Source organism: Carettochelys insculpta, chromosome 7, assembly GCF_033958435.1.
Source record: "Carettochelys insculpta isolate YL-2023 chromosome 7, ASM3395843v1, whole genome shotgun sequence".
NCBI classification, from domain to species: Eukaryota; Metazoa; Chordata; order Testudines; family Carettochelyidae; genus Carettochelys; species Carettochelys insculpta.
This window is the reverse complement of record NC_134143.1, coordinates 62,961,929-62,988,754: the sequence shown is the minus strand read 5'-3', so window position 1 is coordinate 62,988,754 and position 26,826 is coordinate 62,961,929. Positions and strand designations below refer to the sequence as shown.

Sequence of the window (26,826 nt, the reverse complement as noted above, 5' to 3'; positions counted from 1 at the left end):
CTCCTGATCTGCATTGATTCCAAAAATGACTCCTGACTATCCTACACATGGCAGATCTACAGACGGTCCTAAATAATAAGTTCTCATACCAGAGATCTTTGCTACCCTCAACAAATAACATTCCTAGCAGCAGTTTAATTTTGATTTAATTATTGATTTTAAATAAAAAAGAAATTTGCCTTCCTGAAGCTTCAGTCTTTAAGATGTGTCAAGGGATGTATAAAACTCTTGAAAAAACTCGGTGTCATTCATGATTTCCAACTACATTAATTCTCACACTTCATTTTATCTACACATGTGAATGTAGGTGTCTCAAATTCAATTATTAAAGCTATTATGTCATCCCTTCCACTTGGGCCAATCACATACAACTCCAAATTTCTTGATGTGAAATGTCTGTTTCCCTACATCTCTCCACAGCATCTGTGCAAGCGCATTTTAATATGGAGCTGGGATTCAAGGAAATGCATAGAATCCCACTACAGTCATGGATGAGCTGGACCAGGAACCAACTGTGGTCGAATTGAAGAAAGCTATTGACAGCACTGCAGTAGGAAAGGCCCCAGGCCAGGACGGTATACCACCAGAGGTAATCAAGTGTGCCTTGGACACACTCCTGGAACCCCTACATGAGCTGCTGTGCCTGTGCTGGAGAGAGGGTGAGGTGACTGCAACAACTACCGCGGAATCTCCCTCATAAGTATCACTGGTAAATTGTTCGCTCGTGTCATCCTTGGCAGACTCCAGAAGCTCGCGGAGAGGATGTATCCTGAATTCCAGTGCAGATTCCGCGCTGAGAGATCTACCATTGACATGATCTTCTCCCTGAGGCAGCTGCAGGAGAAATGCAGGGAGCAGAGGAAGCCACTCAAAGTCACTTTCATCAACCTGACCAAGGCTTTTGACTCGGTCAGTAGGGATGGACTGTTTAAATTGCTCCACAAGATAGGCTGTCCACCACGGCTACTCAAGATGATCCAGTCTTTCCACAAAGACACGAGAGGAACCATCCAATATGACGGCACATCATTGGATGCCTTCAGCATCAGGAGTGGCGTCAAACAAGGATGCGTCCTTGCTCTGACATTGTTCGGGATCTTCTTTGCCCTCCTCCTGAAGCACGCCTTTGGGTCCTCAACAGAGGGCATCTTTTTGCACACAAGATCTGATGGGAAACTGTTTAATCATGCAAGGGTGAAGGCTAAGTCTAAGGTGCAGGAAGGGCTCATTAGAGACATGCTGTTTGCAGACGACGCTGCTGTAGTGACACACACGTAAGGCCAGCTTCAAAAACTGCTGGATCAGTTCTCCAAAGCATGCAAGGACTTTGGGCTTACCGTCAGCCTAGAGAAGACAAACTTACTTGGTCAGGACATTGCTGAACCTCCATCAATCAGCACTGACAATTACACACTAGAGGTCATCCATGAGTTTACTTACCTCGGGTCCACCATCACCGACACCGTCACTTGGAGTCTGAGCTAAACAGGAGGATTGGAAAAGCAGCCACAACTCTGTTCAGACTTAGCAAGAGAGTGTGGAACAACAACAAGCTGTACACTCACACCAAAGCAAGTCTACAGAGCCTGCATCCTCAGCACCCTCCTCTACAGCAGCAAGTCTTGGACCTTGTACGCCCGCCACGAAAAGAGGCTGAATGTCTTCCACTTGCGCTGCCTCAGGTGCATTCTTGGGATATCATGGAAGGACAGAGTGCCCAACAACGTCGTCCTTGAGCAAGCTGGAATTCCAACCATGCATACCCTCCCCAGACAGCGGCAGCTCCGCCGGGTTGGCCACGTCCACAGGACAAATGATGGAAGGATCCCAAAAGACATCCTGCACGGCAAGCTAGCCTCTGGCAAAAGACCTCCCGGAAGCCCCCAACTGCACTACAAAGACGTCTGTAAGAGGGACCTCAAGGAGGTAGACATCGACCCAGATAGTTGGGAAGAGCTGGCAGACGACCACAGCAGCTGGAAGCAGGAACTACAGAAGGGCGAGATGAAGATCAGACAGCTGGCAGAGGAGAAGCAAGCCCGCAGAAAGGACAGCAAGGACCTGCCATACACCCACTACATATGCAGCAGATGTAGCAAGGACTGTCACTCTCATGTGGGCCTCCACAGTCACAGTCAACGCTGCAAATGGCGATCTTAAATGGAGTTACGAAGGGCGCGATCCGTACTCTACGCAGACTGAAGGATGCCTTGGACTTGAAACCATCTAAGAAAGCACATAATGCTGTCCATCAGAGCTGAAATTTTTAGAAGTGTAAGAATATAAGGAAAGAGATTAACACAGAGAACACAATCTTCATTCTTTTACTTTGCTTTTAACTGTTAGTAAGGTATTGCAGTGTTTGAAGTGACGTCTGCTACGTCAAGAGAAAGTTTTTATTACTTATTATTAGTGGGGGGTATCTTGCTGGTCACACATTCAATATTAGAGAAATTCTCTGTCCCAAAGAAAATCCTTATAGAAAAAGGACAAAGGAAGTATTATCTCCTTTTGGATATTATCCATGAGTCACTGAAGCCACCAACAGATTAAGTGTCTTCCCCCCAGACTAGGAAATCTATCAGAACCAGACTCTGGACCCTGATTCTCAGTATACTGTATTAAGCACAAGACTCAGGGTTCAGAGGGACTAAATTTAACTTAGGACCAGTGCCAGTCCTCAATCCTCCTAGTGGAACAGCAGTGAAGCGGAGTAACTGGGTTAGCCTGGGAGACAGTAGCGGAGCAGAGCAGAGGCTGCTACATTGCTCTGCTTCCCTGCAGCTCCCATTGCAATGGTGAGTAGGGGGAAGGGTGACCCCTGCTGCCACCCCATGCCAGAGCCTCCAGCAAACTGAGGTCAAGTCCCTCAGGGGAGTGGGTTTGGGGGCAAGAGCACAGAGCAGGGGTGGGAAGGGGCAGAGCATAACAGGAGCAGGGGCTGGGCTTGGGAAAAGCACACAGACCAATGTTTCCACTAATCTTTGCCAGGGAAGGTAGAACATGGTCCAGTGGCTGGAAGCTGTACGCAAATTCAGATGGAAAGGAGGGTGCACATTTTTAACATGAGGGTCTTGGGCAGTGGGTGAACCTAGGACTAGGGGAGGCAAGTCCCCCACCCTGCGCCTTCTTCCTAGGGTCCTGTGACAGCCAATCACTCCCCCACTGTAGAGGCAGGCCACTCCTCGCCCAGCAAGCAGTGCACTGCCCCTGCTCTCGCCCACCCCTCGCAGCCCCAGAGCACTGTGGGAGGAGTGGGCAGAGGCACTGCTCCAGCCTGCCCTGGCTCTGTACAGAGCACTGGGGAGAGAGAGGGTGGGTGGTGCCCAGACCACAGCGAATTGGCAGCATGGCCCCAGCAGGGCTGAATCCTGGGGCTGACACTCTGAAGGGAGGCAGGGGCTGGGGGTGGAGTATGGGTGGGGCCAGGCTGGCAATTTGGGAAGGCATTCCCTTCCCACTGCCTATTATACCTGCTGCCCATGGCGAGGGTAATTAACCCCTAGAACCATTTACCCAGGGCCCTGGTGGATTCTGCATCCATGACGATTTTGAAATCAAGTTTGGCTGTTTTCCTAAAAGACATATTCTCGGAAATGCGCTGGGGAAGTTCTATGGCCGGTGTTACATGGGAGGTCAGATAAGATGATCACAAGCACCTCTTCCAGGCTTGCAATTCATTCATCAACTTCTGAATTATACCTGAGCAGCACCTGAACCACAGGTATAAATGTGCTTGTGCAGGAGGAAGCTATTTGTATTATTTTTCTTAATATCATATGCAATTCATTGTACTGTTTAATATTACCCAGCCTGACTACAGGGTATTAAATTGAAGGAAGCTGATGGGGAAAACAAACAGGAAACGGAAACAATGACAAGGTACAAGCAGAGAGAATATCATGGTTCCTTGAGAAACAATGAGGGAATTATTAACTGGGAAATTCCCACCTGCTTGGCTCCAGCCAGCCTAGAAAGACTTATGCTTTCCAGACCAGGGACAAGGAACAAAGGAATGCTAAGCCATTAAAACCCTGGCTTAGACAGGAAAGGGGAGGGGGTGACCCAGGAGCAGCAGCAGATGGAGGTAAATATCTAAGAGGGACACAGAGGTGCTGCAGGGAGGGATTGTCTCCCAGGACAGAAACAGGGATGAATGGGCTGAGTGGAACTTACCTACAATGTACAAGGAAAAAAAACAAGCATAGGTAAGACCTGGTACCAGGCCCACTGTTGGGAGAGGAGGGGTAGGGGCCAGGCAAAGGGGGCTACTGCAGGCACACCTGGGGCTTGTCCACACTTGCCCCTAACTTCAAAGAGGGCATATTAATCAGGCTGATGGGAGATTACTAATGAAGTGCCGTGGTGACTATGCAGCACTTCATTAGGCTAATTCTCCCCCGCAGCAACTTCGAAGTGCCAGCATGTGTGTAGCCATCAGCACTTCGAAATAACGTGGGCACTTCAAAGTGCCCTTACGCCCCAAAATTTAAAGGAGTAAAGACGTGCGGGCACTTTGAAGTGCATGCAGCTACACGCAAGCCAGCACTTTGACACTTCCAAGTTGCTGGGGGGGGAGAATTAGTCTAATGAAGTGCTGCGTAGTCACCATGGCACTTCATTAGTAACCTCCCATCACGCTGATTAACTTGCCCCCTTCGAAGTTGGGGGCAAGCGTAGATGCAGCCCCGGTGTTGCAAAGGGGCCTGGAGCCTCAGCAGCAGCCAGGACTCTGGGCCTCTTTAAACTGCTGCAGCAGCACTGCTCCACCACTCCATGCAGCTCTCAGGGAGGCGGGAGGGGCCTAGTGCCTTCTAGGGGTACAGAGCCAGCTCCCGTCATAGGGATTTGGTTGTTTTATCATCCTCTGCTCGCTGTGGAGTTGTGGGTGAATAAATCGTTTGTTTTGAAAAAGCTGTTTTTGAGGTACTGGTCACAGGTTCCTGTAGGAAAACTGGGCTTGTCTCCTTATCGTGGTTGGTAAACAAGAGAGCTGCAAGTTTGAGACCTATTCAAAGAGTGGCAGATCCTCACTACACTCAGAGAATGGTGAAGGTGGCAAGTCCAGGAACCAGAGAGATGCACTTATGAGGGACTACGTGGACAGCTTGCTCTGTAACCTTGACCATGCCCCGTGCAAGCAAAACTGTTGTGACCATAAAGATGACTGCCATGCACAAAATGAAATTTGAGTGATCTTTAAAAGTTATATCATCTCAAAGTGCTTAAGTTCTGGTACTGTCATAAATAACTGCCCCAGGAGATTTGGATGGAAAAGAAAGCAGAACTGAAGACACAGACAACATCAAGGAAGTTTCTTAACCTTAAACTTAATGAGCACAAATTGAACCTCTCTAGTCCAGCACTGTTGGGACCTGACCAGATCAAAATGAGAGACATTTGCCTGACCAGGGGAGGTCAATATTGTCTAGCAGCATCACAAACATTTCCACAACCTACTCAGCTTTTAGAAGACATTTCCAGGTAAATCACAGCCAAACAACAGCACAGAACACTGAGAGCCATGACTGTGGGCTGGAGACAAACTTTACGGGACCACAGAAAACTTGGCCAGATCCACAATAAGTGGTTGTCAGGCTAACTAAAATTATGCCAGATTACGGATGTTGCCTGACGTGACAGTGCCGGACTACAGAGGTTCAACCTGTACCAGTACTAGACAACAACCATGTCAGCCAACAGGCTACAACATATTTCCTGTAAGATTTTACCAGAAAGAAAAAAAAGGGGCACAATGCAAATGTAAATGTTGTTACAGTTCTGCTGAAATATATTGCTTTTTCTGTGATGGTAGGTAAGCTGGCACTCTTTGACACCTCCTTCCCTACATTTCATCTTTAACATCCTGGACCCTTGAGACACTTGTGCTTATCATTCCACAGAGTGACCCACAGAACAGGCACCAATCTTAAGGCTGCAGAGATGGGCACTTGAGTGTTAATGTCTCCATGTAACGCCCATCTCTTCCCCCTCTTTAAGCAAGCACCATCATTCCAGAGGGGAACTCTGGCCTGTCATGCCACAGGGCCACTTTTCTGGGTCTGCCTCACATAACTCCCCAGAGGGACCAGAAGTTAAAATACCATTAGGGTCAACTTCTCTCCATCTTTTGGAACTCGCCCTTCATAACCCCGTGAGAATGGGATATGCCGGGAATGTGTTGGCCAAGACATCAAGACTCAGGGCAGATCCCCAGCTGCTGCGAGCTGGCATTGCTCTGACTGGGCTTGAGCCATTTTATACCAGCTGAGGAGCTTGGCCTCAAGCTCAAAAGTCAGTCTCAAACCTCAACATGGTAGTGCTTGCTCTAGTTCTGTAGACCCGCCACCCCTAGTTAGAACATGTATTACCCAACCGGATGGAAAACGTACACTCATTACACTCCACAGTAGCGTTTTTAAGTTGTGAAGTGGCAGGGGGATATTCTGAAAAGCAGATACTGAGTGAGAAGCAAGCGTAAGTTGTTTTTCAGCTACTGCATGCTGTGAGGGCAAGTTGTCCTTGAATGAAATAGCATAACAATCTGTCAAGTATATTCTAGATCAGTAACAGCCTGGAAATCAGAAGTAGGCAGCTGCCCTTTTGGAGGGACAAATTGTAATGCCAGTCAATCATCATTCTACCAGCGTCCATTTGGTGACTGACAAATAGCAGCGTGGACTCTCTATTTCTTGCAGACGTACCTCAGCAGACCAGACTCACAGAGAAAATCACTCTACACTACGAAAATAATGAAGCATGCTAATTTGTGATAAAACCGTTACTAACTGGCTTGTACTTCAGTGAATTGGGACTGCATTTTTCTAGCTGAAATCAGCCTCTCCAATTCCTGGCCAGAATGTCTGTTTATGAACCAACATGCATTCCCAGGCATTTAAACAGACAGAGTTTCTGGAAAATAAAAAGATGACTGGAAGAGAGGGTACCGGGTTCACTACATTAGTCTGTCACCTCATGAGCACGCAACGCTGGAGAGTGGGTTTTAAATCAGCTCCAAAGGAACTGCAACCCCTGTTGTCCTGCATGAAGTGCGGGAAGATGTTGTGGTAGTAACTGCCTGAAAGAATAAGATGAAAAAAATGTGAAGATGTTCTCAGGACAATCTGCAACAGTGAGGCATTGGTGGTAGTTTCTCATATGGACTCATTTAACCCTGGTTTTAGTCTAAAGCTCAAACTGAATGCATGTTAGGCATTTAAAAATAGCACTCACTGGGCAGGCAAAACACTGCATTGGACTTTAGAATTCAAGTCTCTTCGTTTTTCCCAAAGTAGACTACAGGGTACTTTCAAAGTACTGCCCAATACTATATTCACCTTCTATTATACGCTCAGAGGGGTAGCCATGTTAGTCTGTAGCTTCACAAAAAACAAGCAGTCCTGTAGCACCTTAAAGACTAACAGTTTTATTTATTAGCTAATGAGCTTTTGTGGGTAAGAGCCAGTGTTCCCCCCTCTGCTTCTCTTTAATGCAAATTCAAGGGCTAGTCATTTACACAGCACTGTTCAAGGCTGTAAGTTGTATTTATGCAACCCCACAGAATGCAAATGTGTCTAGGTTGGAGGGTCCAGCTACCTGGGAATCAGTGGGGTGTGGATGGGAAATTCAGTCATCAAAAGAAAGGTTTGTATAAAGCACCATACATCTGTAGACCAGACAGCACGTCAGTTTTTAATTTCAGTCTCTCCACAATACTCCATTTATCTCTGCTGGGAGGGATAAAGTGCTGAGCTGATCCAAGTGGGATCTGACCACTCTATCTGTGGCTTATTAAAGCTAGAGAGAGGCTGTACCTACACATACATCAAGCCTGACCAGCAGACACTATTTGTGATTCCAGAACCGGATTTCTCTAAAGTGTTGACTGTCAACTGATCAGAACTACCCCACACTCTTCAGTGCTTTGGCCACTCAATTCATTTTATCTGTCACCTTAACTAGTTTTCAGCCATGGTCCTTAGGGTGAAAATCTACTGAATATTAGCTTAATTTTACACTTCTCTTCTTTTCCTACTTTGCATTCTGTCACATTTGCTTTTTACAGAGAATTTATAAGCAGAGGAAAATTACAGAGATTCTTTCTGTGGTATGCAGAGATTGCCTTTAGGCCTTCTGTTACTGCCTATGAATCCACATATTAAAATATTAAGTTTCAAAATTAGCTCCAGTCCATGAGTCATATCTGAGTTTAGATTGTATTTCATATCATTGTAATGCAACAAGAGACACAGACCTATGTCACTGAAACATATGACTTTGGCTGGCCAACTCCCTGATTTACTCTACTCCAAGCCTGTCTTTTGCTTGAGCAGCAGCTTTAAAGGGTGAGTTAAGATAATTAAATTTGATGTTGCAATCACAGCTTGCAAAGTGAAGATACAACAACAAAAGCCAACAGCTTACAAAACTGCCCATTTCTATATAAAAAGATGACTACAAGAACATGCTCTTTCATGTTCAGGACCTCTGTATAATAGTCCATTTACATTTTTAAATTAACTTGTTTGCTAGCAAACAACTCCCAAAGAATACAGGAAATAGCAGATAGAAAATGCAAGGCAGGTAAAATTTATAAACAAGTTTTCACCAGAAAAACTTTCAAAACAAGGCACATGCCAGAACCTACTATATGGGAAAGAGAAGCAAAAATATTTAATGTAGCTCACTGCAGTTACTGACATGAGATTTTAAAGAGAAAAAATAAGCAGCCAACAAGCCATAACCACACAAACTCTACTCCAGAAGCATTACACTTTAGATGTTCCTGGCTGATATATCAATACAATTAGATTACCTTTTTCTTTCACCATGGCAAATGGGTCCTCTTTGTAGCAAAGATGGCAATGATTAATTGAAATAATTTATCTACACACACACTTTCCTTCCAAAAATATTTGGCTGGGATGGAGGGAAAAAAAGCACAGGGTGGTGAGACAGCTTATTCCAGAGAAGTCTCTCCCTTGATCAAATTTTTCATAAAACTTGATACAGAATGACTGCACATCACTCTTCGTTTCTTCTTGTGCCTCCTATCTCCTCACTCTCTCCCGCTCTGTTCCTTTTCCTGTTACCAGTGTCAGCTCATTCCGTGCTTCTGGACTCTGCCCCCTGTGCTGAAACAACCTGCCGCAGCTGCTGTGTAACAAATGCAAAATTCCACTGCCTCTAATCTCTAGTTACTGACACTACCTTCCGTTTCTCCTTGCCAAGCCGAATGGCACTGCAAATACGGTTATCATCTCCACGCCCCTCACCACCCTCCTCAACCAACAGATAACAGATTGCAAGTGAGGAGCACTGAGGAATGCTTTGGGAACTGTTTAAATTGAAAAATTGATATTCACTAGTAGCTTATCATTTTTCCTTTGAACCAAACCGAGGCTGAATAGGATCCAAGATGAATACAGGACAAGGGTGGATTATTTGTATTACTTTAGTGCCTAGCAGCCCTAGTCGGCATGGATCAGGAGTCCATTGTGCTAGATACTGCACAAAAGAGATAAAGAGCCCTAAAAAGTTTAACAGCTAAGTAAGAGAACAGAGCCAACAGGGATACAGGGAAATGCAAGAAAATCGTAAGAAAATAATGGTCATCATGACAGGCTGAGGTCATAGCGTACAAGTGACATAACTGTTGTCAAGTTGTTTGCAGGCATCACAACAAAGCAGAGGTTTAAAGATGGTTTTGAATGAAAATAATGAGTTCACTTTCTGAATTTTGGAGTCCTCCTCCCAAACATGAGAAAGCACACAGTGACTGGAAATTTAACAAGTGGGCAAAACCAGGAGGGCTGGCTTTCTTGACTGAACACTGTTTAATTACCCCTGTTTTCATTTTAAAACACATATAAAATGTTAACAAAAAAAGACATGAACATTAATATCCAGAAAGCAAACATGCTGAGATGTTCTAATGTCTATTCATCACAGCACATAGGGGAATCATCAAATGAAATTGTGAAAACCGGGCATTAGACAACATTTTTAAAAAAAGTCAGACAAATTAAAGGAAAAACAGAGAGGTCATGTTTCCTCTAGAGGGCAACTAGGTTTAGGAGCAAAGGTCAAATTCTTGGTGATGGTCCAGGTCACTCATCTGCTTTGAAGGTACAATATGTATAAGATCCAAATTCTCTTTATTATTTCCTTTAAAAAATAACAAAAGTTCCCGAGTACTCACAAACTGAAAAGACTGAGGTCTTGAACAACAAGGCTACCTGTAAATTCTTCCAACACACACACACACAGTCTCTCTCACACTCTCTCTCTCTCACCCAACACAGCTAGCCCAGACCTGCAACTACTCTGGTTTTCTAGTCTTCTAAGTACCAACCTCCCAGAGCACCGGTTTTAGGCTGGTCATTAATGTGATGTCATAAAATAATAATAAAGCACTTACAGCATTGCCAGGCCTAATAATGTCACAGTAATTCTCACGATATTTGATGGTTTTATTGAAGCCCCAGAGCCTGGAGTCATGTTATTGGGACAGATTCTTAGATTTTATTTAAAAATAGTACGTTCCTAGAAAAAGTTGAAAATAACTGCTATTTTGTGTTTATACAGCACCTAATACAATGGGGCTTCATTCTTGGTTGTCCCTTAATCATATTTATTGCACAATGCATAACAAGAATAATAAAATATGATGCCCAGGAGCTCAAAAATCAGAAGGCAAATAAATATAAAATGCATTTTGAAAAATACCTGATTTTAAATCAATTTTAGGGTGGAGGGGAAGATGAGCCATGGTTTGTGAACACTTGGGATTGGCAACATTGTACTGTAGTCACATGTATTTCCCCTCTCCAAAGGGCTTGATTCATATTGCTCTGCAATTATCTACAAACGGCTTTACAAACATTAACTAATTCTTACCATGCACCTTTGCAGCAGGGAATTTTTCTCACTGTTTTACAGAAGAGGTGGGGAGGAAGAGTTTGAGAATTTGAGCAATTTGTCAAAGCTCAGAGGAGAAATCAGAGGATGACCTAGACTCAAAATTCCTGGTTTCCAGCAACAACTCATTTAAACCATATTTCCAGCTTCACACACCTGAAATTGGACCTGAAGAAGTGGGTCTGCCCATGAAAGCTCATCACTTAATAAATTCTTTTGTTAGACTTCAAAGTGCTACATGACTGCTTTTTTGTTTGACTGAAATTGGATTGTAACTCAGGCCACCATAAGGGAATTACTTCCTAAGGCCTTTACTGCAGGAGAAAAAAAAAGTTAATGTTCAGAATCAATATGCAGGCGCCCTGCTGACAAAACGGCAGATGGATAATACATCTTGGAAAATCAGAACATACAGCCCATGATAGATTTTATTTACTGCAAATATTTTACACTGTTTTGCATGTATACCATCAGGAACAAGAAAAAGGATTAAGTAAGCCAGATTCTCTTAGATCTGAGTTGATATTTCTTGTTCAACTAATTCCTTATTTAAACAAACAATGGGGAAAAAACACAGAGGGAAATTGATGGGAAAAATGCTTTTTATTTAATGTATCGAGGCTGGGCTTCTATTGTTAGTTTCCTTGTGCAGCAGGGAAGCAATGCAGCCCAAGCAGTTTGACATTTTTGCTTCTATGACTCAGTATGTTACTAATAATAGCATGGGCTTCTCACTTGGTGCAGATGGGCTAAACCCCTTCAGCCCCTGCATATTGTTATGCATGATGTCAAATTTCTGACACATCACAGCAACTTAGGGCTGCAATTTAACCAAGCTCTGGCCTTAAAAAAAAACAACCCACAATATTTTGTAAACAGAGAGGGTCTTGAAACAAAGTGGCATGTCTTACCTTCATTCATAAATACTTGCTCCGCTATGCCACGCAATTCCAAAAGGCACTACACACATGGCTATGATTAACCCTTTGCTGTGACCTTTGGACACTCTCTGAAGGTTTGCATCAACAGTTATCATTCATTTTCCACTTTAGCAGCTGCTGACATGTCAGCTAACTATTGGTATCTGGACTTTTTGTTCTCTGAGTCCACTATCCTCATTTTTCACATGTGCTAGAGATTAGCACTGCTGTATTTCATCTCATCCATAGCTGCAAGGAAGGATTTCTCCCACTCCTGATCAGCCAGCCAGAGAAAGGGGAGATGTTAGCCTTCCACATGCATGTAAAAACAGCTTTAAGACATACACTGTAGTAAATTACGTCCGAGATGTCAGGAGCCTAATCGTTTACTCCTGAGTCAAAGAACGCAATATCAGTTGCTGGTATCGTAAATACAGTCAAATGCATTACACTTTCATGCCTGAGTGGTTTTGTTTTTTAACTCACTGTTTAAATTCTTATGCTATAATGGGACCCCTGCCAACCTTTCTGAATTGATTCAAATACCTCATCCATTGGTGAACAAGGATGAATAACTAGCAACTCTGGAAACAAAATACAAACATTCAGACAGAAAAACTGATTTTTAAATTTTTTACTGTTTCCTTAAAAGGCTGCTTGCTGTGAGGAATCCAGACAGTTTAAGTCCACTAATATACAGAGGCCCACGCTTCAGTCAGACAATATAGTACATTCAAAAAGAAAGAATTAAGTTGGTTAACCTGGATCTAAGACTATCACTCTCACTTGAAGAGTTGGCGGTCTGAGCCTCTCTCTTGCTCTCATTCCCTACAGATGACACAATGGTTTATAAATACCAACACATGATTTTTCCATTATTTCTTCCAAAACTAACTTATTCTGCCTGTTCACTGAATGAGCTAATAATCAGAAACTTGGTGGGTAAGAGGACTACTGTGTTAAATAACATTTAAAAAACTAATTGAACATGCATCTCCGTTTGGATCAAAGCTAGACAGACAGCTGACAAGAAACCCTGCTGTACACATCCACAGCTGAACCATGTACAGTTTAAGTTGATTAAGAGCCAATACTTCTCTGAACTCCTTGTCTTTGGCAAATGCCTTCTTTCTCCAAGCACAAAATCCTCCATGCTCTTACATGGAATGGAGCCACTCAAACTGTCCTACCTTAACTATGCCTGCCAATGGAGAACTGCAGTCAACAGGGACGATGGGAGACTCAGATGGTCAACCTCAGCAAAGTGTCTTGCAGCCTGCCACTGGATTACCCTGACGGGCCGGAGGTTGCCCTCCACTACCCTATGTGTCATGCCACACCCTCTCTCTCAATGGAAGGAGGAACACGTTCTTTCTGCAGCAACTTAAATCACAATGCATATAGACATCTCAACATGTCTTTGATAAGTCTATTTACGTATGAAGCTCTCTCTCTCTCTCTCTCTCTCTCTCTCACACACACACACACACACACACACACACACACTTTGCCCATGAGAAGCAATGTGACCAAATCCTCCTGAAAGGTAACAGTACCTCAAGAGTTTAACAGGACAAGTTTAGTCCTGTTTTAAGGACAGATCAGAACACTGCTTTCATCTCCCTATGGAATCATGTATGGCTCCTTCCATAATATCAGTAATGTAAGAGTCAAAATCTTTCCAAGAGCACTTAAATTCTAAAAAAGTAACTATCAAAATACAGCACCTACTAAAGCTTGTGGAGACAGAAATGCTCCAATGAGCCTATTTACACTAGCAGGAGGTGGAATAAGACTCACGGACTCTCAAGATATATGACCTTCCATCCTCCCTTTCACCTGCTCAGCCTGTAATCCCTTCACTTTACCAGCCAAACAGTCTGGTCAGAGAACTTTCTCGCTCTATATCTTAATGAAGTTCTGCATTTGAGTTAAAAAATTCCTATCAGATCTGCATCTTTTTAGGCCAACCCAATGGCCTAATCGTCATGCTGGAGACTGGGGTGTGACTCACATTCTTGATATATTACCTTCTGAGGAGAAGAGACTCCTCGTCATTTAGAGGTAACCCCGTTTGATTAGGGACAGGGATCCAGTTCCATCCAGTTCTTGCTCAGAAGGGAGGAGATGTGATGTACATGGAAAATGGGGAGGGGAGCACACAGAGCTCTGACAGGGACATACTGAACCAGGGCAAGTGAAGTAGAGTAGCAACAAAATGAATCTCAATTAGAATGAACATCTACAGACAGCATGCTAATTTCAGATGGAATCCTGAAAGCTGAATGAGATATCTTAAAGGATCTGACAACTTCCATAGCCCTTAGTAATACAAGGAGACATCTGAGGAACACAGAAAGGTAACTTGACACATTTAAGAACATGCTTCACTTAGAAACAATGTACTTGCTTCTACCTGCCCAGACTAATACTATTAGTCACAGCTAGTCACGTGGGATATTACTGCAAAGTCCTCATCTTTAAACATGAGCTATAACAGTCATGAACATTTACAATAAAGCTCCTCTCTTGCGCTGTGGGGAAGAGGCTACTGAAAGGAGTGAACTCATCCAAAATGAAATAAGTTCCCACTATGAACTGAAACAAAGGTAAATTACCCAGGCCCTTCCAACAGCATTGGGCTGGGAGCAGGGATGGGAATCAAAATGGATACAGCAAAGCCAATTCTAGCGTAACAGCTTTTTACCTAGTAAACAACATTCACCTCCAAAAATAAAGAGTTTTAATGGTAATCTGAGTTTTGTCTCTATGTCTGTTCTGTAAAGGTTGTCAATAAATTCTCCTTAGAGCGTGGCATACTAGTTTGATCAAACATCAGGGACAAAATCACACCAATTGCAACTCCACAGATGCCAATGGATTAACAATAATGCTGAGTTTGGAGCTTCATCTCACACCTACAGGGAACTTGAACAAAAACCAGGTCTGCACCACTGCTAGTTCTGTGGTACTCAACATCTCGATATGGATCCAAATGACATCAGCAGACATGACTGAGATGTATGGAGTGAATTCAAATGCAAAGACCTAAGAGAGGAAAGTTGCAACAGTCTAGGAGACAGAGAACTAAGCAGTGGCAAGAGGTGGGATCAATGGGTGGATTTTGATCATGTAGATGAGAGAGGGACTGTTTTTCTACGTAGATATTTATGTGGCTCACTTCACGACAGCATGTGGGTATCTGACAATCGGTAGACTTTATTTTTATAACCCCTCCTCTCTGTGAGCTGGGAGAGTGTTATCCTCATTTCAAAAATGGGGAACAGAAATACAGTGTAGATTGAGCGACCTAGCTAGTGTCATTTCAGAAGTCTGTGGCAGAGCTGGAACTGAACTCGTCTTCAGTCCTTGCCCAGCGGCTTAACTCAGCCTAGCTACCAGATCATCCTAGGCAAGATTTGAGGCTAAACACCGAAAGATCAGAGGCAGAGCTTGTTATTTATACAACACTGTAGATGTACATGGTGCTATAGAATGACCCCACGCACAGAAGGTCACAGATGAAAACATGAGAAGGTGCAATATAGCAGAAGAATTCAGAACAGAGTAGGGTGTGCTCTTAATGTCTGGAATGGAAAGGGTCAGGCTCTTACTCTCCCCTTCCTCCAATCCCAAGGACCAGAAGGCAGCAAGGCAGATGCGTGAGGAGCTGGTCCTCAGCAGTGAAACAAAAGCATGAGAAGAGTCCCTGAAAACAGTAGTAAAATGTCAGGGTGGTGCTTTACATTCTTTTCAGCTAGTGCTTCCTGACACATAAGCATGATGCAGTTAAAGCACAAGCAGGATTTTTGCCTATATCCACCACAATTACATTCACATCACCCATGTATTTATAGCTGCAAAGGGGGTAAGAACATAACCTGTATTATTTCTTCCTACTCAAAACCGATTTAGCTAATCTTTCTCATCAGGGTCTAGCAACAGAAGAAACAGCCAAGCTGGTGCTCTCAGTCATGGGATAAAATGGCCAAAGAATTCAGGCAGAGACATGGAGCAGAATTCCACAGCAGTGAAGCTAGTTGCTGGAACCCATGCAATGCTAATGCGATTAAAATTAAATCGCCGAAGGGTTACTAAACAAATTAGCCTGAATCAAACCCTTACATAGGTAACAGCCAATGCAAATTCAGAAAGCCAGGAGGGATGAAGAGAGGCAAAAGTTTTGGATCTAAAAATGTACTGAAACCAATGATGAAACTATATCTAAATATACTGAGCCTAAGAAAAGATGAAGAATTGGTTCCAGGTAACAGTAAGAGGAACTCTAAACTATATTATCCAGTGCACCTTTAAAGACTGCTCAGTGCAGAGATTTTTAGGTCCACGATCCTATTAATGTTCACTTAATTCTATCTGAGTTTACCACCCGCTTAATTCTATCTGAGTATCAGTTTGCATTCAGACAGCATGGAAGCCTTTTTCAAAACTGTGAGTCAGTATCTTCTCAGGAGACCTGAATCAGATTTGTCCCCAGTGTAATATTGCTGAAGCCAACCGAATTACAACAGATTTCTGTCCTCTGGTCCTTCTAGCCACTCTCTGTGCAGCCTGCTGCGATTCACCAAAAGTGGTTTCAATTAAATAACCAATTAGACCAGAGCAGTCTTGGGTGTCTTCATAAAAGTTCTACACCTTAATACACTTCCCTAAACTGGAATTGCATTAGGCACCAGGGTAGACCTCCTAGAACACTTGCTAAAAGAGCTATAGCATTTGAAATAACTCCAAGCAAACAGGGCCTCAGTTTTGCATCATTTGTTCCATTCTGGCACAGAGGGAAGGCGCCATCTACTGAATGAACAAAACTAGCAGATCTTGGTTTTCCTTTCTATCTCTCAGCACTGACCAGGCTCAGCCCTGTTTTTCCACATTAGCTTATGACACTTGACATGATATGTCACAGTTAAAGTGCCATGGCTGCAGGTCATAGACAGTACACATGTAACCCATATGCCTATGTGTGGTTAACTGTCCCATGTAGTGGTACCTAGCCCACTTCACAGAGAAAGAATAAGCATCCTATACAGCCTAAACTGAGAGCTACTTGGCCTTTAGTTCAAGCTGTAGAGGTGCCGGCACTAAGCTTTGGAGGTCCCAGCTTCAAGTCTGCCTAGTGGGTAGTTACACATGCATCTATTGCAGCTCTAGAACAAGGTTGAGCAGACAGGACAACACACTCCACCAGAAGTCTCTTCAGCATTTCTGCTGTGACTTCCTGTCTGATCACTACTGCTACAAGAGGCTATGGTCTTCAGGGGATTTTTGAGCTTCTCTCAGACAAGCCTGAGAGAAAAGGGACACAAGAACAATACCATCATCTGTCTGCCAAGTCTTTGTCTGGCATTAATGATAGGGAGATCACACACTTCAGTTTGCTGGCTATGGCACAACCAGAAAATCTGTTTGAGGGGAAGGCAAGCTGGCAAGCCTGGCTTTCGAGAAGAATAAAGGCAGGCAGAGACTCAAACCAGCTGGTGGTCTAAACCTGGATTTTCTGTTCTGAAGCCAGTTCCTCTCGAGAACAGACTGTTAAATTTCATCCCAACCCTGCACTGTGATCCCCCCATTCCAGTCTATTTAGCCCCACTTCATTTTATTCTAATCATCTCTTGGACCCTTCCCATTACCCACTGCTGCTCCTCCCAGCCCAGATTGTCATTTGCCTCATTACCCCACTTGCTGCTCTCACCTTTGTAAGCTTCCCGGCATCACTCCAATCCTCTCCCTGGCTGCCTACGGGGCTATTTTCAGCATCTGGGGATTCCTCCTTTCTGATCCTCTTGTAGCTTCTTTCTGTCTCCTTGTCTGCCCACCTCATCCAAAACAGGCTCTGATAACAGAATGCCCAATTTCAATCTAAAACTAGCCTGTATTTGTATAGCAGGTCCCTAAGACCATCAGGGCGAAGTTGTCCAACCAGCCTCAACTCAATTCTAGTTGCTTCCCAGGCCAGTCATTTGTGTGAAGAGCTGATCTGCACAAGCATGATCACTTTGCACCTGAGTTACACTCAGTCTGCCTTCACAAAAGAGGCAAGACCACAAAAGTGTGATCACAACTGTGCAAATGACAGAGCACAGCAATGCAAATACAAGTGACTCTGCATGTCTCAGAGTCTGATATGATGGATTCCCACAGTAATTCCAGGATCCTTTCAGCTTTGGGCATCTGCTGCCCTGGTGCCACCGCCTCTGGGCCTCAGCCAGCCCTGAACCCACCCTAATTCTTCTCTCACATTTTGCCCTTATTTCACACATTGCCTAGCATCACACCAGTTAAATACTGGCTTTCCCAGCTCCTCATTCTCTCTCTTTAGATTCCTGAGCTTATCACTGGTTCTCTCATGCTTGTCTCTCCATTCCCCACAACTCTGTATGTTTCATTTCACCGCCTTCCAACTGATACCAGAGCAAAGCCCTGAAAAGCCAAGTGGACATTAAACAGTGAGGTCAGCAGGAAAATAACTGCTTTTCAGTGAAGGCTCCACCCTCTACAGCATCACTCTTGGGAAGATAAGCATGCAGACTGTGATAAGGGAGGAGGAGTCACAAGGAAATTATGGTAGGACTCAACAAGCTTTGAGCCAAAGTGCCATTTGCCTAAAAATAGAGACGAATAGTGGTATGAAAGTGACAGAAAAAAAAAAGTAGGCGTTTGCAACATTGGTGTTAAGCTTTAATCAACTCCCAGTACACAAAAGAGACTGGGAAACCTAGCAGGCAGTACAATGACTGGTGACATTTGGTACTAGGAAGGCTTTGTGCTTGCACTGAGCCCCAGACTCTCATAGGAATAGTAAGTCTACATTTGCTGATTTTATAAAGCACAATGAAAAGTCTTTCCTGATTGACAGCGAACTGAAGTCTCTAGGCCTAGTCTAATACAATGCAATGAGAGAATAAGAGCAAGTTATTTCACAATACCCACCCAGATTTCCTAAACTCTTTAGAGAACAGGGAGAGACAGTAACTGAGCTTTCCAGGCCTGAGAATGCCAAGAAGGATATCTCTTTTGGCTGATAGCCTCTAAATCACTGATATTTCCATTAGGAAATAGTCCAAGACCGTCTACCCTATTTCACACACAGCCCATTTGACAATCAACAGGTGGAAACGGCTTTTGGTCACTACCAAATACAGACATGATTTCAACTGGTTATTTAAAGGGAAAATACACCAAAGTCTATTATTTATGTCCTAACCCATCCAGTCTTCCACATACCAGGAGACTGCATCCCACCAAAACTCCAAAAGAAATGGGAATGACTAAGCCACTGAGAGAGAGACCTGTTGTATTAAATTTTGGTGGAATAAATGAGGCAAAGGCATTAACAAATCCAGTCACTGTCCAACACTGAACAGTGCTAAAAGGTGGTCCAGCCTGCTTTGTACCATGGTGAACACCCCACTACAATCCTTTCAACCTTTTATAAAAGATAAAAGAAAAACAGTTAAAACATTGGTCAAAGTATGAAATAAGGCTTTAATTTAAACCCAGAATCCTCTGCTCTCTTTTCTTTCAGCTAGAGAGTTTTAAGAAGTAAAAGCACCCTTGTTTAACTCGTAGAAGGTATCAAAAATGGCAACAATTGGCCTTTTGGAGATGAGTAGTTAGCTGAGATGGGTTGGAGCTTTTGCGTCTAACCCCATTTCATACCAGGTATCACTGGGGATTCAGCTGGAAGCCTGCAGAGGCACCCATGTCTCCTGGGTCCCTCTCTCTGGTCTAGTCTGACATCTCCAAGGATTGGGATGAAGAAAGGCCAGAGTCTCAAGAGACAGTGGGGGTGGAAGCCATGCTCGTATATCTTGCTCCAGCAGCCAATATTCCTTTAAGAACCCATAAAGAGCGGTGGATGGAACAGCCTGTCCCTTCACTATTTTGTCCATCAATGTGTCAAACTCTGACACCAATTTTGATCTACTGATTTGTGCTTCCACATTCTTCCTGTTTACCAGACAGGATTATAACACAGTGCTAGAGTTATAATCAGTAAGACTTTTCATTTGGACTATGTCTGTCTATCTGTCTCTCCCTTTCACACCTTTTCCCATCCACATTTGCTATTTTAAGCTGAGATCTCTTATGAACAGTCACATACTTTTTACAACGGAACTCACAATTAGGGCAAATTTATAGGCCCATTTATCAATCCAGTTTGCCATCTAATCCACATTATGTAAATAGCCTACATGGTATTATTCTGCTATCAGGGCCATCCTGAGGGTAAGCAGGGCAGGGCAGGGAAGGGCAGGGGGACACCCCTCCCACCCAAGCCAGTGTCCCAAGCCAAGACACACATTTCCCTTAAAAATTAAGTATTAAGAAACAGCAGTTACCCAGAATGATACGCAGGTTTCTTCCCACCTTACTTTTCCATCAGAAGAATAATGAAGGGCACAGTTAAATGGCCTAAACCAATGCACCTGTGCAGAACAGAGCATTGCCTAGCACAGATAAAATAATGCATTTTCAGATACGTTCTTTCCCTACCTTGCAAAGTTAAAAGCCTTGCCACCATGATTAACATGTCCCAACATCACAAGAGAAAGACCAGCCTACAACAGATTTCCTGATCCACTGAAGATTGGCACAATTCATCCCTCTCATCCATATGCAAGTTGGGAAAGCGTCTTGATGGGGTGAAAGTCCTATCATAAGCCACCTCCCCTGGGGTGGGGACTCTCAGGGTAGGGGTGGGGTGTTGCAATATGACAGTATCTGTAAGAAATTTAAGCATGAGGTGGAGTATGGGGTGGGGGGAAAGGGGACTCAAGGCAGAGGGTTGGGGTGGGGAGGTGCAGGAATCAGGGCAGAGTGATGGGAGTATGGCAGGCAGCTCAGGGCAGGGGACTGGTGTGTGAATGTGTGTAGGGGATGAGGGGAGGGCCTTGGGGCAGTCCTGACTGATGCTACGTTCTTTTAGCTGGGCAGTGGACAGGTCCCAGGCTTGCTAATCCTATTCACTGCACTGTCACAAGGGAGCTGTGTGTCGGCAGTGTGGGAGCGCTGCTCCAGGGAAACCAGCAGTGGTGACAGGAACCGTCCTGCAGGGCGGCTGCTCCCTTCCCCTGGCTTCTTTGCAAGGGCTGTAGGCAACAGTCCACGCCACAGATTGTGCATGCACTGCCCAGCATCCAGTGAGAGCAGGGCAGCAGGACAGGCGCAGTTATACCAAGAGCATGGCTGGAGCGTGCCCGGCTCCCCTACAGCATGCCCCCAGCCCGCCCCTTTCACACCTGCCTGCCTCACTTGGCTGCATATGCTGCGTCACCAGCGCCAGCCTGCAGCAGGAGCCTGGCTGGGAGAGCACACCAGAAGCCATGTCACACCCCAGCCAGCTCTTGCCAGAGTGGCACACCACCTTCCCTTTCCCCTCTGGCTGCAGGAGGTGGTCAGAGCATTCAACAGGCCTGGGATTCCCAATAAACTTCTTTGCTGAAGTTTCACAGTCAGTGGCACCAAGGCCCAGCTCCTCACACATGTGGTCACACCCGTTTTTTTCCAGAGTTTATTTCGCTACCAGCGGCTATCAAAGAGTCTGAGCTCTGTCTAAATTGTGGGACACACCCCCTAGCAGGGTCCACAGGAACAACCGGGGCAGGGAAGAAAGAGAAGGGAGTGCCACCACAACCCATTCCCCGGCTGCGGCTCTGTGCTGGCTGTTGGCCCCACTCCCAGCCTTGGGGGGCATGGGCAGATTCTATTACTGGATATGGGGGAGGGGCACAACAGGAAAAAGTTGGGGACCACTGCTTTAGCCTGAGCTTCAGTGACACCCTTCCCAGGTATTTCTAGCAAGCCATCTCCTGGGCAGCTTCCCTGCCCCACTTTGCCCTGTCCCCTTCCTAGAGCAGCAGCCACAAGGCTGCTTCCCTGCACCCAGGAGGGCCAATGGCCTCATTGGAACTCTGGGCAAAGTGTGGGAAGACCCTGCTCGAGTCCCTGTAGCAATGGGCCTTGGACAGAAGGGGCAGGGCTGGGCTCAGCAAGCCCTCAGTGCCACCTGGACCACAGCACACCTCCCTCTCCAAGCTGTCTGAAGAGCACGGCACAGAGCTCCAGCAGCGATTGAAAAGGCCCAGAGCACCAAGTGCTGTTACTGCTGGGCCTCTTTGGCCCCTGTCAGAGGGCCTGCCTGCACCCTTTGATCCAGGGACATACCACAGAGCTTGTCATGCTCCAACACAGCTTTCCCTTCCTCCAAATCAGTCTGACTCCAGCGTGGCTTTCCTGCCCCCAGCTGCCTATTACCAGCCCTGCACAAGCTCACATTTAAGTCTGCCTTCATTGATTACCTGGGCTGGCTCACCTGCTCTGGTCCAGGGGCACTGGGCCTTAAGTCTATCCACAGGGACCACTACTCTGTGACAGATGTTAACAAATTAGCTGAGCATCCTGCTAGCGCTACTGAAAGCCAGAACCATTACTAAAGAGTAAATATTTATTACTTTGGAAAAGTCAACCTAGGATAAAAATTCACATACAGATTTTTTTTCCTTGCATTTGGTGGTGGGAAGAGAGTGATCGTCACATTGTCACATGGTGATTGTAGCCTTTATTGTAATTCTCAGAGCAGGAAAACAGGGCAAAATCTTGATCTGGTTTAGCTGCGTGAAACAGACATTGTGAGTACATATTAGTAGATGGCCACTCTAGCATCTGAAGATACATCAGCTGGCAGATGAGTGTGTATTTTGTTCATTTGTTCTGGCCACCACTAGCAATACTGCAACCACTCCATGCCCTTCTAGTTACTGTGTACCCACTGTATGAATCAGTCTTTTCCATCACTGGTTGGTTGTCCACGGCCCTTTGAAAGTTAATCAGCATTCAAACTTTTTCCAGGAGGGAAATGGAGAGAATTCACGATCCTCTCTCCACTAATGGGAACAGAACTAATGCCTATGTGTCTCTCCTCATGCATAATCCAAAACTACCGTCTCTGCACTTTAAATTAGATCTAATTTCTGTCACAAATGCTCACTGTGTCCCAAATGCTACCCCATCATTAACTGATTGCGTCAGCTACCCACTGCCAGCAACCAAACTTGATCTGAAACAGGTTTTGTCACATGCAGAGGCCATGGCTACATTTGTATGTCTGAACTCCAAAGAGCTGTTAAGGCTGCAGTCAGTATTTACAAACTATTTCCTTAAAAACATTAACTTGGTCCCTTTGGCTTGTGCTTTTCTAAGATAAACCAATCGTAGTTAATACTGCATGAGATCACACTTGCAAAACAAACTCACACAGCAATTGTCTTGAATCAATATTAGACAATAACAGGAGAGACTGAAGGGAGAGAGTCATGTCCAGTGGTTGGAGCAGGGAACTCAGAGTCAGGAGGTCTGACTTTCACCACAAACATCTTGGGTAGCCTCAAGCAATTCACCTACCGTTTGTAAAATGGGGGTCAGGATAAAGGACACACTTTTAAAGTGTTCTCATCTGGAAGATTTCACTACAAAGCTTGACTGTTTACTATATTGACACTTGTGCTGATCTAGATACCCCCATCAATGCAGAATTTGACCACCACAGACATTATTAATGGGTTTATTTAAACATCACACTTGTGAGGTAGGGAAAGTGCCTTTACACCTTGTGCAGAGGTGAAATTGAAACAGGGAAGCAAATGACTTGATTAAGTTCACACAGGAGGCCAGTGGCAGAGCAGAAACTGACCCTATCTGTCTAGAATCCAGCACTCTGATCACAATCAGCATGTCTACACTGCAGCAAGGTGCAAGCCTCCCAGCTGGGATAGACAGACTCATGCATGCAGGGCACAAGACAGCCTGCTAAAAACTGCAGTATGGGCACAGTGTCTCAGGGATCAGTTTGGAGCCCTGAAGCTTGACAGCCAGAGCTGAATCCTGACCTGGAGCCGTGGCTTGGTGATCTCACCGCTATTCTGAGCATATTGTCTACCTGGGCTGGGGACTCACTCCAGCTGCAGGGTGGAAATACCCAAGAAAGGTACAGCCTCTTGAATAACCATATCAGCACCACTACTGACATGGAATTACAAAATCCTATGTAGTGCAGTGGTACATTCCTTTACCTTCAGTGAACAAGACGGAACAATCTCCCTCCAAACAAGAGGCTTGGGAATTGCAGTCTGCACATTACAACAGATCAGACCAAAACAATCTGTAACTTTTATCCTACTTCACTATTTCAGACCTCATGATAAGCAGCTCCCACTGCACTGACAGTGGCTATTTCTCCCTTGACCAGCATCTGAAAAACAGCAAAATCTAAAAGCATGTGATGTGATCATCCATCTTACTTGAAAAATAAGAGAGATACTATGATGATCATTACTGGGGTAGGGCAGCCAAGAACAGGAGAGAATTTCTGAGCATCAACAGTTCCTAAGTCCAATTTTCAGGCTAGCCTCCACATGGTGCCAATTTTTTTGTTACCCTGGCTGGAGACATCTGAAAGCCCATCATTGATTTGAGCTGGAGCTCTGGGAGCTCAACTCTTCTGAAAAAATCAGCCTCAAGGTGTGTCAGAATGGCCACCCACAGACTGAAGCACCCAAATCCAGTAACCAGTTTGAAACATTTGGATGCTATTGATTTACTGATTTCTTTTGTAGCCCTCCAGCAGGCAGGGCAACAACTGCTCCCACAACTGCCCAATGGTCTGTTTTCAGAAAGCACCTCTCTGCTTGGCTGCTACAAGGAAAAGGTAATTGTGCTGCCGTGATGAGACAGTTTAACCCACAGGCTAAGCGCAAACCAAGACCTGCTCCTGGTCCTCTCACTTACCAAATTCCTCAGGACCATCAGATAATTGTTCACACAAATAATAATCATCAGGATTAAAGTAGGGCAGTTGCTTCAGAAGCGACTGCTTAGGATTGAGATACAGAACCTCAGCGATGTCTCCATCCTCAGTAACTGACATCCTTTTGACAGAGCTCCTGAACTTCACTGGTTCCGATACCAATTCTTCACTCTTACGTGACCCACAGAGCTTCCCAAATCTGTTTAAGATGGGGAAAGATGGCATGTCTGCACTGCAAACAGCCCAGGAGGTAGAAGTAAGGGTGTATGGTCAGCTCTGTACTCCCAGGCACACTGTCCTCGCAGATCCTTGTCTTTTTTCCTTGCCCAGCAAAGGAGATTAAGGAAGATGTATTTTTAGTGATTATCTTCAAGAGCTTATGACAGTACACTGGGTCAGGTGACTGCCATCTAGTGCCATTGCAATCAGCAGCTCATCGTTGGGGTCTAAGTTAGACTTGAAGCAAAAGCATATAGATTATTTGAAAATCTGATTAATATCCAGGGCAAGGGAAAGAATGTATCTGCGGCACATAAGAGGATTAGTTTTCAAAAACATCTTAGTGTGTTAAAAGTCTTATAATGGGAGAACCATAGTAAGCCTCCCACATACATCTGTACATCTTAATCAGCCAGGCCCCTTTCCTATGCATTGCTCCATATGTGGTACAGCAAAGGTAGGGACCACCAGCCGTATTTTTCACAGAGTTTACAAAGTCAGGACGACTCTCTTCCATAAATTGACTTCCTGGGGAGAAATCCTTCCTGCAGCCTCCACAATTTTATCAATAACCAACTGTAAGCATCTGCCTGCTATGATGAATCCAACAGTCCTGCTTATCTCCTTTTCTTTCCCCCTTTCAGTCTCACTGATGGGCGGTGTCTCTGAGGGCAGACCCTCCATCTGATTTACAACAAGAATGTAAATTAAATCCAGATGTAATTACCCACTTATCTAATGATCTCAAGAATTTTTTTGTCTTGAGGAGAGGCCATTAATCATAAACACAGGAAAAAAAGTCACGGAAGAGTCTAACTCAAGAGATAAAAAAAGGAACACAATTATATTGGTAAGTGGGGGGGGATGCAGATCTTAACTCTTCACTGAGTCACACTCCCTCAAGGAAAACAAGGAAGCAAGGAAGACATTCAGCATTTGACTCGGGAATAATGTTTTGTAAGATTTCAAAATGTCCCCGCAAATACAGCAAATCGGGGGGAGATTTTCAAAGACAGAAAAGGGTGGAAAGGTGCCCACCTCCTATGGAAACTCTCCCTTTTGTGCCTTTGAAAGTCTCTCATACTCACACCAAGCTGCACAGTGACGATGCACTTAACTGGTTTTGCACCTGTGGGAGGTTTCCACCAAATCAAGATCTACTAAGACACCAAAATAACCAGCTTGTGAAACACAGTGTGAAGCTGCTAAAGAAATCCTCACACACCCATGTGCAAAAAGTTCACTTACTATCTGCTGAGGGGGCAGGCCGAAAAGAAATTGTTTCTTTTACTATTTTTAAACAATGTCTTGACTCACCACTCTAGGCCTTTATTGTCTAATTTATAGGAATTTCTTCTTCAAATGTGAAGTGTTATTTATTTTAAATAGTGTTACTCATGGGTGGTGGTGAAGCTTAGGGTTGCCAGATGTGCCACAATCTGCCAGACAGTCCTGAATTTCCATGACAAGTCCTGCGGGGACATTTTTGCATAAATGCAGGAAGCAGGACTTGTCATGGAAATTCTCAGGCCCCAGGTGGGGTTCCTGCAGCTGGGGCTGCCAGAGGGGCTCCACGCCCCTGCCAGCTCCCATCCACGGGAACCCTGGCTGGAGGGATAGGGGGACCCTGGCCACGCCGCGACTGGGAGCCGACTGAGGCGCAGAGCCCTGCCGGCAGCCCCAGTCATAGGATCCCTGGATGGGCAGACCCCAGCAGGCCTGAGGCCGGAAGCTGGCTAGGGTACGGAGCACTACGGACAGCTCCAGCCATGGGAACCCCAGCTAGAGGGGTGGGGAGATCCTGGCAGCCTGGTGGCTGGGAGCTGGCTGGGGCGCAGTGTCCCTTGCCCCCAGCTGAGGGCAGCTTCCCAGCTGTGTGGCAGCTGGGGTCCCCCCTCCCCTCAGCCAGGGATCCCACGGCTGGGGCTGCCTGTCCTGCAAATC

General features: G+C 45.0%; 1 protein-coding gene across 17 annotated transcripts in view; it reads right to left on the bottom strand.

Annotated features, from left to right (window-relative positions):
- ABLIM1 (actin binding LIM protein 1) overlaps nt 1-26,826 on the bottom strand; it is a 299,900-nt gene that overhangs the window by 182,852 nt on the left and 90,222 nt on the right. For 7 of the 17 annotated variants that reach the window (XM_074999098.1, XM_074999089.1, XM_074999100.1 and 4 more), the window contains exon 1: nt 8,816-9,157. The exons of 1 other annotated variant lie outside the window; for it this stretch is intronic. In XM_074999098.1, the coding sequence (XP_074855199.1) occupies nt 8,816-8,831 (16 nt within the window). In that variant the 5' untranslated portion in view covers nt 8,832-9,157. Of the gene's footprint in view, nt 1-8,815; nt 9,160-26,826 lie in introns of those variants that run through there. 9 more of the 17 variants (XM_074999101.1, XM_074999090.1, XM_074999097.1 and 6 more) reach the window with 4 other exon arrangements.